General features: G+C 40.3%; 1 protein-coding gene across 1 annotated transcript in view; it reads left to right on the forward strand.

Moving 5' to 3' along the window:
• LMBRD1 (LMBR1 domain containing 1) overlaps positions 1-15,526 on the forward strand; it is an 86,317-nt gene that overhangs the window by 25,632 nt on the left and 45,159 nt on the right. The window contains exons 6-7 of the mRNA XM_050893833.1: positions 2,668-2,756; positions 7,754-7,827. Coding sequence (XP_050749790.1) covers positions 2,668-2,756; positions 7,754-7,827 — 163 coding nt within the window. The remainder of the gene's footprint in view (positions 1-2,667; positions 2,757-7,753; positions 7,828-15,526) is intronic.

Below are 15,526 nucleotides of genomic sequence, written 5' to 3' on the forward strand. Positions count from 1 at the left end.
TGGTTACCTTAAATTTTCTAGAGCCATTAGCTTTTAAAAAGGTATGAATATATGTCTAATCAGCCAGTAAATAATTATGCAAATTGTATTATAGCAGAACTCACTTCAAGGAAATGAGTTTAAATCTAGTGTGTTAGAAATTATTTTCCTAAGGATGACAGTTAATGGCACTCTTTGATTTAAGGATCAAACTTGACCCATCTACACCTGTGTGTTATTAGCCCTGCCAAAAGTTAATAGTTTTAAACTGCTTGTCTTGCATTTACTTTCCTTCTGCAGCCTAGATATTGATCTAGATCTTAATCATAATATTCCCAGGATGTGTTTTAAACAGCATAGCAGTTTGCTTCTATTCTTAAAATTACTGTGGTTAATAATTTCATTTGTGTCCAGAACTCCAAGCGTAAGACATCACAGCTGAGCTGCTCTGTTTGCTTGCATTAACTGAATTCTCAGCTATGCCTGTAAAACCCTGCACTGGCACTTGTACTCTATTCACTTGCTGTCAATGGGCTGACTTGTATTACATCAGTGATGACAGGTGAATGGAGTTATTTAGCATGGAAACTTCTCATTCTTGTTGATGGCTACTGTGACCCTCAGGCTGTGTTGACCATTTAGTCCACATAGCAAAATAGCCAAGACTTTTGTCAAATTTCGTCTTGCTTAGCATGCATGAAGAATAGGCCTAAACTGCTGTGTGCTGTGCTGGTGCAATGGATGGTTTGTGTTTCAGAGATCCTTTGGGAGGGTGGACTAGATGCAGTTCTGTAGAGGGCTAGGCATGCTAACTCTATCTCGTTGTTCTTGTGGCCTGTTAAGCTAGAGGGCAAAAGTCTGTTCAAGTGGGCTATTTAGCCTTCTGGCTCATTTGCTACTAGTTGAGGGACCCTGTTCAGGAGGGGAAATAAGATTCCTGCTTGCTTGGGACTAAAGTGTGTGAATTTATTGCTCCTGCGTTCCTTTCCGAGGCCCTTGGTGCATGGAACTTGAGCAGGAACAGAATAAGATGTCCATCTCCTTCAGTCAAGATTTAGCTGAATACTAATTGAAAAGTGTGTATAATGGGTACTGTGGCTTCTGCTCTGATTATTGTCCTTTGACATGCTAGTTGTAGGTAGTCTCAGGAAAAAAAAAACTTAACCCTATTGCTCTGGGAGGGGGGGAAAAAAGGCAAGCAAGTTGTAAGTGTCCTAGGATGTTCTTACATCTCATTTGTGCCCTGCATGTGGTCCACAGATAGCAAATTCATACTGATGCTAGAATAAAAGGACTTGAGCTCACTTAGTTTCCCAGACTCTCCTATTTTAACCCTTTTAGCAAATAAACCTGCAGTTATTTGTGTTGCTCTCTTGTAAATGGAAATTTTGCCTAACTTTGTTTTAATACCTGCATCTTGATTTTTGCCTGGATGCTATTTTACAGAAAGAATTACTACTAGAGGCAGATACAAGAACAAAATCTAAAGTCAGCAAGCATGCATCAACTTAAGTAAATGCTAGCCTTAATCTACATCTTGCACAGTTAAGAAGCTAAAAATCAAACACTTAAGGTTTTAGTTTTTAAAATTTTAACTTTGCAGAGTACCAGTTTGGTTTTGGTTTTGCTGTGATGATTATAAGTGCACACAGTTAGTTTAGCACTAACCTTTGAAACACATGCTTATGTGCTGTACTTGAAGTTTGAGGCATACTCCTGGAAGATGCATATTCATTATTCGTTTGTTTATTGGGACTTGAAGCAGGGATTTAGTTATGTACTCTTTCTTACAAAAGTCCAAGATACTTGCGAGCATTCTTTATGGACTTTGGTTTGGGTTCTTGCATTCTCTACCTAAAAAGTTTCCCTCCAAATCTGACTTCCTTGTGATTTGTAGGCATTCTGTTTTATGTCTGGAAGCTATGGTTTCAGATTGGTATGGAGGTACTGGTTTTCCAGCTGTTACAAAACTAGCTGTTTTGTCTGTGGAGATGCTGAAGAGTTACTCTTACTATTCGACTTTAGATGGGGAGACTGACAGCAGGAAGCTTTCAGCCAGGGGACTGCTCTGCTTGACATTCTTCTGAGCACTCTTTGCTAGTCTCTGCTTATTGGAAGGTCAAAAATATGTAATGGACTTCTCTGCAGTTCAGATCTCTGGGCCAACTACAGAACAAGGAATGGAATGCAGCAGATGTGTTATAATTTTAGTTGTAATAATGGAAGATAAACATGTCCCTTCAATGCTTGGTGTGGGAATCATTAATTGTTTTATTCTAGCTTCTAGAAGTGTGGATTTATAAGAGAATTTGTCTCAATTGGTGCTTAAAGTCTTTTTGCTCCTCTGCACAAGTCAAACCACGATAGTAAATCAGATTTAATACATCTTTTAATGATGCTTGAGTGCAGGGTCCTTCTCTCTGTTAGAACTGGTAAATAGAAAATCACTTGTTCATTGACCTCAGACGTGACTTTGCACACACTCGCACATGTACTCTGCTGATCCAAACACAGCATTTGAGGGGAATGTGAATAAAATGAAACATTGCCTTCAGAATTTTTTAAACCTAATGTCATACAATTTTTCTTCAGGAATAAATGGATTTCTATTTTCTTAACTTGGAAGTAGAATTCTTTTGATATTTGACTAATTAGGGCAAGTGAGATGACTTTCTTGCTTTGTTACAGTGCTTTTGTTCCTTTGGATATTCCCAACAAGAAGAATTCCACAGAGTGGGAGAAAGTGAAGCTCCTGTTTGAAGAATTTGGAAGTAGTCGTAAGTTTGAGATTTGTTCTGAGCTTTGCATAACTTGCTACTAACTTATTTTGGCGTACTCATCATTGACTGAACAAGAAAACTAACTTTCTTGGTGACAGTTTTCTAGCTTGACTAACTGCTCACTACAGTAAGTCTTTTTGTTTTCTTTCTGTTCAGACAAAAAAAAAATCAGAACTGTCTTTAAAGTACAGAGAGGAGACACTGGCAGTGTCTGCTTTCAGCACAGTCCCCATTTGGCAGCAAGGATTCCAATGTTGTGTCCTATGATATTAATGGTGGGGAGGGGAAGGTACTTTCTTCCATGGAGTCTTCACTTAACACAGCTTTTAGATGTTACTTGGTGTGTTAGATTTGTGTGGCCGGGTTTTGGCAGCGGGGGAGGGGCTACAGGGGTGGCTTCTGTGACAAGCTGCTAGAAGCTTCCCCTGTGTCTGACAGAGCCAATGCCAGCTGGCTCCAAGACAGACCTGCCTCTGGCCAAGGCCAAACCCATCAGCGATGGTGGTAGCGCCTCTGTGATAGCATATTTAAGAAGGGCAAAGACTGCTAAAAAAAAGTTGCAGCAGAGAGAGAGGAGTGGGATGTGAGAGGAACAACCATGCAGACCCCGAGGTCAGTGAAGGAGAGGGAGGAGGTGCACCGGAGCAGAGATTCCCCTGCAGCCCATGGAGGTTAACAGTGGAGCAGAGATTCCCCTGCAGCCCGTGGAGGACCCCACGGCGGAGCAGGTGGCTGGGCCTGGAGAAGGCCGTGACTCCGTGGGAAAGCCCACACTGAAGCAGTTTGTGGAGGACTGCAGCCCGTGGAAAGGACTTGTGTTGGAGAAGCTCATGGAGGGCTGACCCCCATGGGAGGGGCCCCACGCTGGAGCAGGGGAAGAGTGTGAGGAGTCCTCCCCCTGAGGAGGAGGAAGGAGCGGCAGAAACAATGTGTGATAAACTGACCACAACCCCCATTCCCTGTCCCCCTGCACTGCTGGGGGGGGAGAGGAGGTAGAGGAATCGTGAGCAAAGCTGAGCCCGGGAAGAAGGGAGGGGTGGTGGGAAGGTGTGTTTTTAAGATATGGTTCTATTTCTCATTATCCTACTCTGATTTGATTGGTAACAAAATTAAAATGATTTCTTTTCCCCCAAGTTGAGTCTGTTTTGCCTGTGACTATAATTGGTGAGTGATCCCTCCCTGTCCTGGTCTTGACTCACAAGCCTTTTCATTGTATTTTCTCCTCCCCATCCTGCCGGGGGGGGAGGAGTGAGCGAGCAGCTGTGTGGTGCTTTGTTGCTGGCTGGGCCTAAATCATGACACTTGGATACCCTAAAATTGCTGAACTTCAGTATGATGTGTATCTTGTCATATGACAGTGCTTGAGTGCTTACCTAATTAAATGTGATGCTGCTGTTCACTGTAAGAATGAGACTATTTCATAAGTGGCATTGTCTATTTAGACAGGAAAATCCTATGGGTGTTATGATTTTTTTCCTTTGTTCTCCTAGTATTGACCTTTTCTAAAATTGTTTTGTTTGTGTTTGTTATACTTCTTTATGCTAGGGCTATAAAGAACTATTGTGAAGGCCAAACACCATGAAGTTGTATTTAACATTTAGCTTATGCAGTTCGTGTATTCAGCCAGGGTGTGTATTCATGGCAGAGGTGTGAGGAAAGTGTTTTTTAGGTGAGGTAAGACAGACTTGATGTCACTTTCCAAATGTATCCAGAAAAATGGTAACTAAAAGTTATCTAACTAACATTAATCCAAATGCATAAGTACTCTAACGCTTGTGCCTCGTTCTTGCTATGTATCAGAGTGTTGGCTTCTGTCTGAATGTTTTAGAATATAATGATATGAGCCTTGGTCAAGTCGTATTCTGCATTATTCTAGGAATTTTGTACTGACTAAAAGTTCCCTACAATGACAGTTGCCAGTTCTGTCAGCACTTGATGTATCCCTTCAGGGCCCATCAACTTTGTATGTCCAGTTTGCTTAAGTATTTTCTAATCTGATCCTCTTCCACCAAGGCTACATCTTCCAGCCTTTCCCTGTGGTCTCTCAGACCTGGGTTTCATGAAGTTTGGTCTTGATAGTAAAGACTGAGGCAAAGAAGGCATTCAGTACCTCAGAGTTTTCCATGTCCTGTGTCACCAGGGCCCCTGCCCCACTCAGCAGCAGGCCCACATTTTGCTTCGCCTTCCTCTTGCCACTTATGTACTTGAAGAAGCCCTTCTTGTTGCCTTTGACATCATTGCAGAGTCTTTCATCATATGTGCTGTGCTGTAAGCTGTACTTGCAAGCATAGGCGATAGGGAGGACAAGTCCATAGCTTTTTCATAATTTTGGCTGTCTGCTTGTTTGTGTTTCTCTTGCTTCATAAAGATTCTAACTGACAGCACAGAATAAGATGCTTAAACAGTTTATACAGGTAGTGACAGTGGTTGAGCTGAGATGTAAGCTAATTTTTCTAGGCTACCTTGACGTGGCTGTCAGTTAAATATTCAGCTCTGTACATGTCCTTACTCTGGAAGTATAGTGTAGCTAATGTTTATTTCTAGCAAGGTTTAATCATTAAGTTGCTGGGTTTGGATGTGGAAGTCTGGTTTTGATTTCTGACTCTACCAGCATTCTCTTGTGACTTTTCATTTCATAGGATAGTTCAGATTGAAGAGACCTCAGGTCATCTAGTCCAACCTCCTGCACGAAGAAAGAAGCTGTAAGGTCAGACCAGGTTGCTCAGGGCTTTATCAGCTAGCTCTTGAAAAAACCCTGAGGATGGAGACTCTTTTGTCTCATGGTGGAAAAAAAAAAAAAATTTCTCCTCTTACCCAGTGTGGGTATACACACTGTCACCCATTGTCTCACACTGAGCTGCTATGCACCACTGAAGAGCCTGGGCTCCACCTCTTCGATAAGCAGGCAGGCTATACTAGGTCTCTCCAAAGCTGTCTCTGTTCCAGGCTGAACAAGCCTGGCTCCCTCGACTTCTCTGCACAGCATGTGCTACACCCTCTGACCAACTTAGCTCTCCCCTTAACTTGCTCAGATTCATCTGTCTTACCTGTAGTGGGGGCCTCAAAACTGGCTGTGGTATTCCCTATATGGTCTTTTCCCTTAATAGATGGGCATGCTCCTGTTGATACAGCCTAGGATGCTGCTGGACTTCCGTGCTGCCAGGGCATGCTGGCTTATCTTCAGCTTGCTGTCTGCCAAGGCCCCCCCAGGGTTTTTGTAGAGCTACTCCACAGCCAGCAAGTCCCTGGTCAGTATTGTTGCGAAAGGTTCTTTCGCTTTTGTGTTCCAGATACTGGAGAAATGAGGACAAAATTCTTGCCTGTTGTCTTTACTTGTACCTGTTGTCCTGTCTTTATATAAACTTATCCTTTTCCTTTGTCTTTCTACAGTTAACCCAAGAAATGCAAAGATCTTAATTTTGGATGTTTGTTCTATGTCCATTCAGTTTGTAGTGGGATTATAAAAGGAATGCAAACTCATCCACTGAGGCAGAGCCTGATAATATACTTCTGATATACAATTATCAATTTTTCAGCCAGTTAGTTTCTTAATGTTCCATTTAACATAGTTCAGACTTTTAAAATGGATATTAAATGTTGGTTTCAAATACATGTACAGGAGGATCATGAAATATGGTGTTTAAGTACATTGTGTAATACGTTAGAAATAGGGGTCACTTACGTGTGGGGTTTTTTCCCCTCTAAACTTCAGAACATAGGTAAAATTTTCACAAGTACTAAAGAGGGAATAGTGCTGGGTTTTGTGTGTTGTGTGTGTTGTCCCACTTCCCCCCCCCAACATCGCTGTAGTATTTGAAACTTATGTACATATTGCTGTTAGCTTTGGGACAGTTGTTTGGTATTATCTAGCAAAAATAGCCGAGGAAAGATTTGAGCTGTGAAGTTGGGTTTGGTTGTGCTATTCTATTTTTTGGTATTTTTGGAAGGAGGCCTGTAGGGTTGATCAGAAGAAAGATGCAGCTTCTCATAGAGGATAACTGTAACAGGATTTCTCAGTTTGTGAATGCTTGACACTATGTTCAGGAAAAAAGAATGGAAACCATCTAATGAATGGAAACTGGCTAATAATTCTGTGTGAGTAGGAATAAAAGTTACTGTGCTCTAAATTCTTGAATTAACTAGAGGGGAAGACATGGGTGAGAACACTAAGTAGTAGCTCAGTTATTATGACTGGGTGCAAACATGAAATTGATTGCTTAATTTCTATAATAGCTACTATAAGTTTCCATGCTACTATTTAACCAAAAGAGCTTGCCATGTTGTGTCCTGCATGGTGAGGTTAGGGACAGGGCTGTTGTGAAAAATTATGCAGGAGGATTCAGGGAGTTGGATGCCTTTGGGGATGAGTTTAGTAATGCTTTTCTTCCACTATCGCTGTTCATTTCTAGAGTGATAGTAAGGCTACAGTAACTCCTTAGTGCCCTGACCTTTTTCAGGTTTGTACATCTGGATGTGTACGGTCTGAGTGAAGCTGAGGCCTGCAGTCTGGCTTGTTTGGTTGTTTGGAGGATCCATGCTTGCCTGATTCTCTGGATAGTGTTTTATTATGAGAAATCAGGTGATAACAAACAAAACAAAGATGAACCATCCAGAAAGCATGTGTAAATGGTGAAAATTACCATGACACACTGTGGAGGCCAGAAATAAGTCTTGAAGAGGCATTAGACAGCTATGGGAGTAAGTTGATTAGTGGCTATTCAACTATTTGACTGACTGCAACATCTGTGAACTTGTAGCAAAGGTGAGATGGCTGTCCTGCTTCTTGCAGTATTAGAGGAGTATCTACTACTGACAAAAAGCTATGCTAGGTGACTTTTTCATCCGAGTTGTTATGGCTGGTAACTATGTCTCATTTTTTTTTTTCTTCAATCTAATGAACTTAAATATCTTCAGGAAACCAATTCAGGAAGAAATGTTCTTATACCTCTACTGTAGGAATTTTCAACAGGCTTTTTTTTTTTTTTTTTTTGCAGATGGCTTGACTGCTCTTTCATTTTCCATTAGTTCCTTGACTGTGATTGGAATGTTGGCAGCTATCACTTACACAGTAAGTTCTTATGCATATGTTTCAGCTCTTTACATTTATGATACTTGCAGTTATCATAGGCTTTACCTGTATGGAAAACTGTCATCATGCTAAATAGCTTCAACAGTGTCTTCTAGCTCTGGATTTTCGTGGTTTGAAACACTACTTCTAAGTTCTTGGAATGAGAGGAGTAACTTTTTTACTGCAAGTTTAAGAACCACTGTTTCAGACTTGAGCACAGATCAGACTTTTAATTTCAGTACGTTTGTGCAAGGGGAGTTCACATTATTCCTTACGGCTTGTAACACATATTCACTGGCTCCTTCTGTTTTTAAGCCTCTGTCTTTCTCCATCTAGCAGTGAAGAACTAAATATTGCTTTTTTTATTCATTGAACTATGGCATAACCTAGACTTGGTCTGGTCAGTCTATAGTACTGAATATAACCTTTCCTACAACTTTGAAGTTTTTATCTCTACAGAGCTTTACAATGAAAAGTCTGCCAGAATAACTTGATTTGTAAAGAAGTATGCAAAATGTTCTCTATCATAACTGTCTTTGTAAAAGGCTGTTCTTCCTTCAATAAATGGAAAAGCAGTGTCTTTAACAGAGCATTGATTCACAGTTCTGTATTTCTAGAATTTGAGTAAGAGTAAATATCTATGCATGTCAGGATTCAGTTTTAGGTGTGAAGAATCTGCAGCATCTTCTGTGATGTGTGCCTTAAATCAAGAATAGCTAAAAAGTTAAAAGCAAATACAGTTTGAAACTGTTCAGAGGCTTGTTTTCTAAAGCCTCGCGAATATTCTTGTTAGTCCTAGGCATGCAACTAAACTACTGCAGTTCTTTCTGTAGCTTAGGAGGATTCAGAAGTGTTCATTCTGTAATTGATTGTAAATCATATGATTAAGGCTATGTTAGTTCAACTGCTTGACTCCTGCTTCTATGTGCAAAGCAGAGGAACCATTTTAACTTACTAGCTTTGGCCAATGTTTGATGTTCATGTGGTCACTTGCTTTTCCAATCTGTTCTGTTTCTTCAGTCATTTGAATAATCAGCCTGTTTGTAATGCTACATGTTAACTTGTCATCAAGGTAAAATTTTGCAACGAAGATGAAGCTTTAAAGCTTAAGATAACGGCAGACAAAGCTTTAAAACTTCTGAGAAGTCAGTGTTTTCCTGATAGGTTTTAATCTTTAAGTCATGTCCTTGCTAAAATAACTTTCTCTTCCATTGCAGCCTGGCTCTAACATAGTAAAGTTGTTCTCATGTAGCTTTGCTAGTGAATTCTAAGTGGCTCTGTACAACAGCTTATGCAATAAGTTATTTTGAAGCTTTGCTAGCCAAGGAGATGTTTTGTGGTAGCTTGTTGTCAGGCAAAGGATAAATGGATAAAATTATCGTAGAACAAGGATGTAAGAAAGAGGGAAGAGTGTTTTAGTCATAGCAGGTACTTACCCCCTTACCCAGTTAAATACTACCTTTAGACTCTTAAACAAATCTAAATTGAGTAACAAGCACAGCTAATGATTTTCTGTCTCTTTATAGTAGTGACTTCAGCTGGTGTAACTTACAGCAGGATTATGGGAGGCAATTCAGTACAGCTTCTTAGATATAAGTGTCAGAACACTGACAGCTTGGTGGTCATCAGGCTCTGTGCAGTAGGTAGGAGAGCAATTTGGTGGATCAGCTAGTAGGTATCTCAGGTGAGCTGAATTGCTCTCAGCCCCATTGACTAAGTGCTTTAACTTGACCTAAATCATAAATTTTATTACTTTAAGCCTTTTCTGACTGACATGGGTCACTAAATCATTCGGGCTATATTGCTGACATCTAGATCATGTTCTGGTCAAAAAAGATCCAGACCTTCGCTTAGCCTGTAATAACATGTCAGCTTTTAAAATGGTTTCCCTTAATTATGGAAGGAAAGATTAATCTCTTGTTCAATTACATTACTGCAGAGCACATGTAGTGTTTTTTAACCTCTGTCAGACTAACATTAAGAACAAACTCATTAGCTGCGAGAATATCCTCAGTGGTTTTATTTTTTCAAACAGCTACCCAAGTATGGTTTTTATAACTGTTAGTAAACATCTATAAGCATCTAAAATGCAAGATTGTTTTATTTGCACAAATTTATTGCTGACTGAAATGTAAACAGTGTTTAAAACAGTAGCATTTGGAAGTTTTTTAACTTACTGCTAGTATTCCCTTCTTCTGATGTTATTTCCCTGTTTATTTTTGAGCACAGATTGGTTGTAGGTGCCATTCAGCAGAGTATCACAATATGCTTCTGTCCTCAAAACTAGCTGAACCTGGAAATATGTGACTTCCATTTAATGTTCAGTAACTTCAGTATGCTGTGTTGTCTGCATAGTTTCTCAGATGAAGACAATACCTCTGTCCTCAGTGTTGTTGTATTAGTCTTACTGTATTTAGGAGTTGTACAAATACTGGGTGGTAAATGAGGTGAAACATCAAGCATGGGAACTAAAATGGTCTTCTCTGAATGCCTTAATTACTAAGATTTTAGGCTGATTTGTTGCTTTGAAAACTTCAACTGAGCTGTCCATGCAAATGCCTGGAGCATGGAGTTACGATTTACTTTGTTTTTAACTGCTGTATTTGATCCTTCTGAAACTATCCCTTCTGTCTTACAGTAGGTGTTAAGGCAGGGTGGGAGAAATGGAGGAGCTATTTCACAGAATTTCTAGAGATGAGCTCACACAGGAGGTGGCTGTTGTCCACCTTTGATATGAGGGTGTTTTTTGTCATTGTTTGCAGGTGATCATAGAATCTTATGCTGAAACAGTGAGCTGGCTTTGATACATGGGTGGACTGAGGTACAAATGTGTCATGGACAGTGAAAACCACTTATTAGAAGGTCTGTGTTCTCAAAGTTGGAGCAGGAATAGATTTTTTTTTTTTATGCTCTAGTGCTTTCATAGCACTTTGGCCACTGCCAGTGATGATCAGCAATAGGTAAGCAATTTCTAGTTGTAACAGCATGACAGCATGAGCAGTGCTGTCGTTGTGGTCTGAAGAGTGAATTGCAAGTGTGGCCTTGACAGCACGTGGATGCCATGTACCTGCATTCCCGTTTATATTGTGGGCTTTTCCCAGTGGTACAACTTAATGCAAAAGTTACTTCAGTAGTGAAAAGTTCCTGGGCTGTCACACTTCCCTAAGCCTCAGGGAGAGATTGGCCCAGAGTATAGCCTCTCAGTCTCTACCAGTTTGAATTACTCCACTCCTTCCACTTGGGAGGAGGAGAAGCAGAAGCATGATTCTGGAAGGAGTAACTGTTTTTCTTTTGGTAACTTCCCACTTCTTTGTTTTGGATTTTTTGCTGTGTTAGTCTTGCATAAAAAAAAAAAAATCACCTCTAGATAAGACAAAGACATTAGTGCACAGGCAAGTCTGTGAGGCATTGTCTGTAACGCTTGCCTCTGACTTTAGACATCTGACAAGTAAGTAGTTAGGATCCTGATTTTTTCAGCCAGCCTTCTGCATGCCTATCAAATTGTTTGTCCCAGTTTCTAAAGGTGGGAGGCCTTTGTGCTTAGTCATCAAACCACTGTTTGATAATCAGTGGTAGATCTTTTTTAAGCACAAAAAGAGAATACCTTTATATAAGGGTGAACACAAGAACAAACACCTACTTCAAAATTTTCCGCAAATGCTTAGCAGATGATTGGAAAAAAGGGTAGAGAGAATAGATGGGTACACAATGTGTGGTATCTGAGTTCCCTTGTCTCTGAACAGAGGTGATCTCAGATCTTTGGTTTATACTAGTTGAGTTGAGGATTTGTAGTACAGACATAACTGAATTTTTTTGATGTTCTGCTGACTTTTGAATATCCTGTCTGTTCCATTTCCAGTGTTGCAACTGTATTGTTAAAGGGAAGCTAAGAACAGGTGTATCTGGTCTTCTGTATACTCATATTCATGTTTTTACTCTAAAGAAAAAAAATCTATTCTAAAAGAATGTCTAATGAAGGTTGTATTGTAATAAGTTATATGTTAGCAAATACTTTCATACCTAATTAAGAATGGTTTTACATTGAATGCCTACTACTTTAACACAAAGTAAATAGGAATGCTGTGCCTGCACTGACTGCAGTTGACTGATTTCATCTTAAAATTTTATTTGTGGAAGAGTACTGTGAAACAGATGAATCGAGTGATTCTATTTAAGTTGCTTGGAGTACAATTTATCCATTCTACAATTAGTCAAATGTATGTTAACAGTACTGCTTTGCGTGGCCTTCAGTGTGAAGAATTAGATTATGGCTGTTCTAAAATTGCACTTCTTCATACAATGTGATAACTTGGGGAAAAGAGGCTTTGGCAATGGCAGCAGGCAGCCTTGAATTTGAGTAGATACTGAGAACAAAAGCTCACTTCTGCATGTGTACGCTCCTAGGCTTTCTCTATGAAAGCATATCCTCGTGCTTCCACAGGAGGAGGGATGCAGGGGAATGGTGTTCTTTAGATTGTAAATGGCTACAGTTTAAATTATGGAACTAACAAATTTACCCCAATGACTAATCTAGTTAAAATCTATTTTTTAAGGAGTACCATCAGCATCGATCCAGTGTTCTGGGGCTCTCTTAAGGCCCAGGTTGATTTATATATTACTCTGAAGTACATGGTGAGCTATTCATGCAATAAAGAACAGGCTCCTTATCAGACCACACAATATTGCAATGTTTGGTATGTTTGGGCTTTTTTGAGGGGGAGGGGGCACATAGGGGACAACATAAATTGAAGCATTGTGCTGGACTGGAATTGCTGACAACTGAGGACTTGTGTTACTGAGTATGATAGAAAGGTAGATAACACTACAGTTCGATGTGGTTGTCGTCATATTAGCTTGCTGGTTTTCATTTTCTATGGCTTCTAACATCAAAATTGGTTCACTAAATTTGACTCTAGTGATAGCTACCGAGAAGAGCTTTTCTTGTAGTTTGAGGAAAAATGCAGAATTTCACTGAGTTGTGAGCTTCTTCCCAGCTTCTGAATGGGGTAGCATGAAATACACCGTTAAAGCCAAAGATGCTAAAGAAATAAAACTTATTTGGTATGAAAAATTACTGAGTTCCTCAATTTCTGTGAAATACTAGTTATGAATTTGGGGAGGCATTAGTAATGCATACTGAATGTGAAAGCATCTCATTCCTAAAGGTAAATCACTGGGAGGGTACTAACATAGAAATTACCAGCTTAAGAAGTTAATGTAAAAGTTGCTTATCCCAGGGAAGGTCAGGGCTTCCTCAAAACTGCTTTCAGTGATGACTTAATACAGAAGATGGTATATGTTTTTGCAGATGCTCTTGGTTAAAAGCAAGAGTTATTGTAAGAATTAGATTTGAATTTAAGTTTTATGCTTGCTATGAAATATCTTCAGGAGTCAACAGCTCATATTTGAATAAAGGAGCAAATTAAATATTTTATGGTGTTTCTTAACATCATGTCATTCAAATGAGAATTTGAAATGAGATGCAAGGAAGATGACTGAGGAGGAGTAAAAGGAGTGTTTAGAGAAGATCTTAACTCCACACTTGAATTGGAAAATAAATGTGGCTTGTTCTGTTTAGTTTTCCATGTGATGACATTTGGGACAGTCCTGCAGAATGTGGCAACTGTGACTTCTCTGGACCTATAACAGTGTCTGGCTGTGGGCTGTGTGGTTCTCGAGTCTGAACCTTTTTCGGTAGTGTTAGCCTTCTATAGGAAAAACAGAGCTTCTCTAACACTTGATTGCAGAGAGGTGAAAGGTGTCTAGCATGAGGCTAAACATTTTGAAGATAGTGTATAAGGATAAGCTAGAACAGACATCTTAGTTGTATTTGACAAGTCTCTCACCTTATTAAAAAGTCCATAACAGTAAATTCTCAAATTGCTTCTTATATTTATCCTATAAACTTTTGTTCTATTAGCTTTGTTTCTGTTTTTTTACTATAGCTATTCCAATGAGCAGTTTTTCTTCCTAAAGTACTTGTTTTATTAGGAGGTGGGCACAGAACTGCATTGTCTAAATTTTCCAAACACTTAAAACTTTTTATGGAGTGTAGCAAACTTACAGGTTAGGACCAAAAAAAAAAAATCAATTAGATGTGTGGTAAAGCAGAATACTGTTGTTTTTAACAGCACGATTTGTTTGAAATGAGTATACAACAGTTTAGGTGAGTACTATTTGTATACCTTACTCATATTGCTACAGTACCATTTTTTTTAAAAGTAAATCAAAATTCTGAAAGCAAGTTTATGGACAGATATGCATAGCACTTAACTCTTGAAGCTTCAAAAGTTGTATTCTGAAGAACGCTTCTGAACTAAACAGTTTCTAGAGTAATGCTTTCCACTTCAGCCTTCAGCTCTTGACGCACTACTGTACTGTTATAACATGCTAACATCTCTTGTCAGTGATGTGCATTTTCTAAATTCCCATTGGGAAGTCAAGCCTAGCCCACACTGAGGGTCTCCCATAAGATCCTTGTAGAGAAGCTTATGAAATATGGGCTGGATGAGCAGACAGAGAATGGCATTCAGTGGCATGATGTCTAATTGGAGGCCAGTCACTAGTGGTATATGCCAGGGGTCAATACTGGGTCCAGTCCTGTTCAACATCTTCATTAATGATCAGGGTGATGGGGCAGAGTGTACCCTCAGCAAGCCTGCAGGTGACACAAAACTGGGAGGAGTGGCTGATACTCCAGAGAGTTGTGCTGCCATCCAGAGGGACCTCAACAGGCTGGAGAAATGAGCTGAGAGGAACCTCATGAAGTTCAGCAAGGGGAAGTGCAAAGTCCTGCAGCTGGGGAGGAACAAACCCAGGCACCAATATATGCAGGGAACCGCCCAGCAGGAAAGCAGCTTTGAAGAGAAGGACCTGGGGGTTCTGGTGGACACCAAGTTAACCATGAGCCAGCAATGTATCCTTGCTGCAAAGAAGGCTAATGGTATCCTGAGCTGCGTTAGGAGGAGTATTGCCAGGAGATTGTTGGAGGTGATCCTTCCCCTCTACTCAGCTGTGGTGAGGCCACACTTGAAGTGCTGTGTCCAGTTCTGGGTTCCTCAGTACAAGAGAGATACAGGAAGGGGCCCAGTGTAGGGCCACAAAGATGATTAAGGGACTTTCCTCCTATGAGGAAAGGCTGAGAGCTAGCACTGTTTAGCCTAGAGAAGAGGAAGGCTCAGTGGAAATCTTACCAATGTGTACAAATATCTGAAGGGAGAGTGCAATGAGTATGGAGCCAGGCTTTTTTCAGTGGTGCCCAGTGATGGGACCAGGGGCAAAAGGCACAAACTGAAACACAGGAGGTTCCCTCTGGACATCAGGAAACTTTTTCACTGTGAGGGTGACTGATCACTGGCACAGTTTGCCCAGGGAGGTTGTAGAGTCTTGCTCCTTGGAGATATTCAAGAGCCATATGGACAGAGTCCTGGGCAAGCCACTCTAGGTGACCCTGCTTGAGCAGAGGTGTTGGACCAGAGGACCTCCAGAGGTCTCTTCCAACCCCAGGAGTTCTGCAGTCTGTCCACTATGTGGACCTGCAGGATTTAGCAGTGGTATCAATGGGTGGCACTTTACTGTGTTGTACCTCATGGTGTGAGATGTCCTCTCTGTTTAAGCTTGGCTATAGCCTATGAAAAGCTTGAGGGGACAGTGATTGACAATAAGATTGGTTCTTTATTGGATTAATTTAATTCCACAA

Source organism: Gymnogyps californianus, chromosome 3 (genome assembly GCF_018139145.2).
Source record: "Gymnogyps californianus isolate 813 chromosome 3, ASM1813914v2, whole genome shotgun sequence".
Taxonomy (NCBI): domain Eukaryota; kingdom Metazoa; phylum Chordata; class Aves; order Accipitriformes; family Cathartidae; genus Gymnogyps; species Gymnogyps californianus.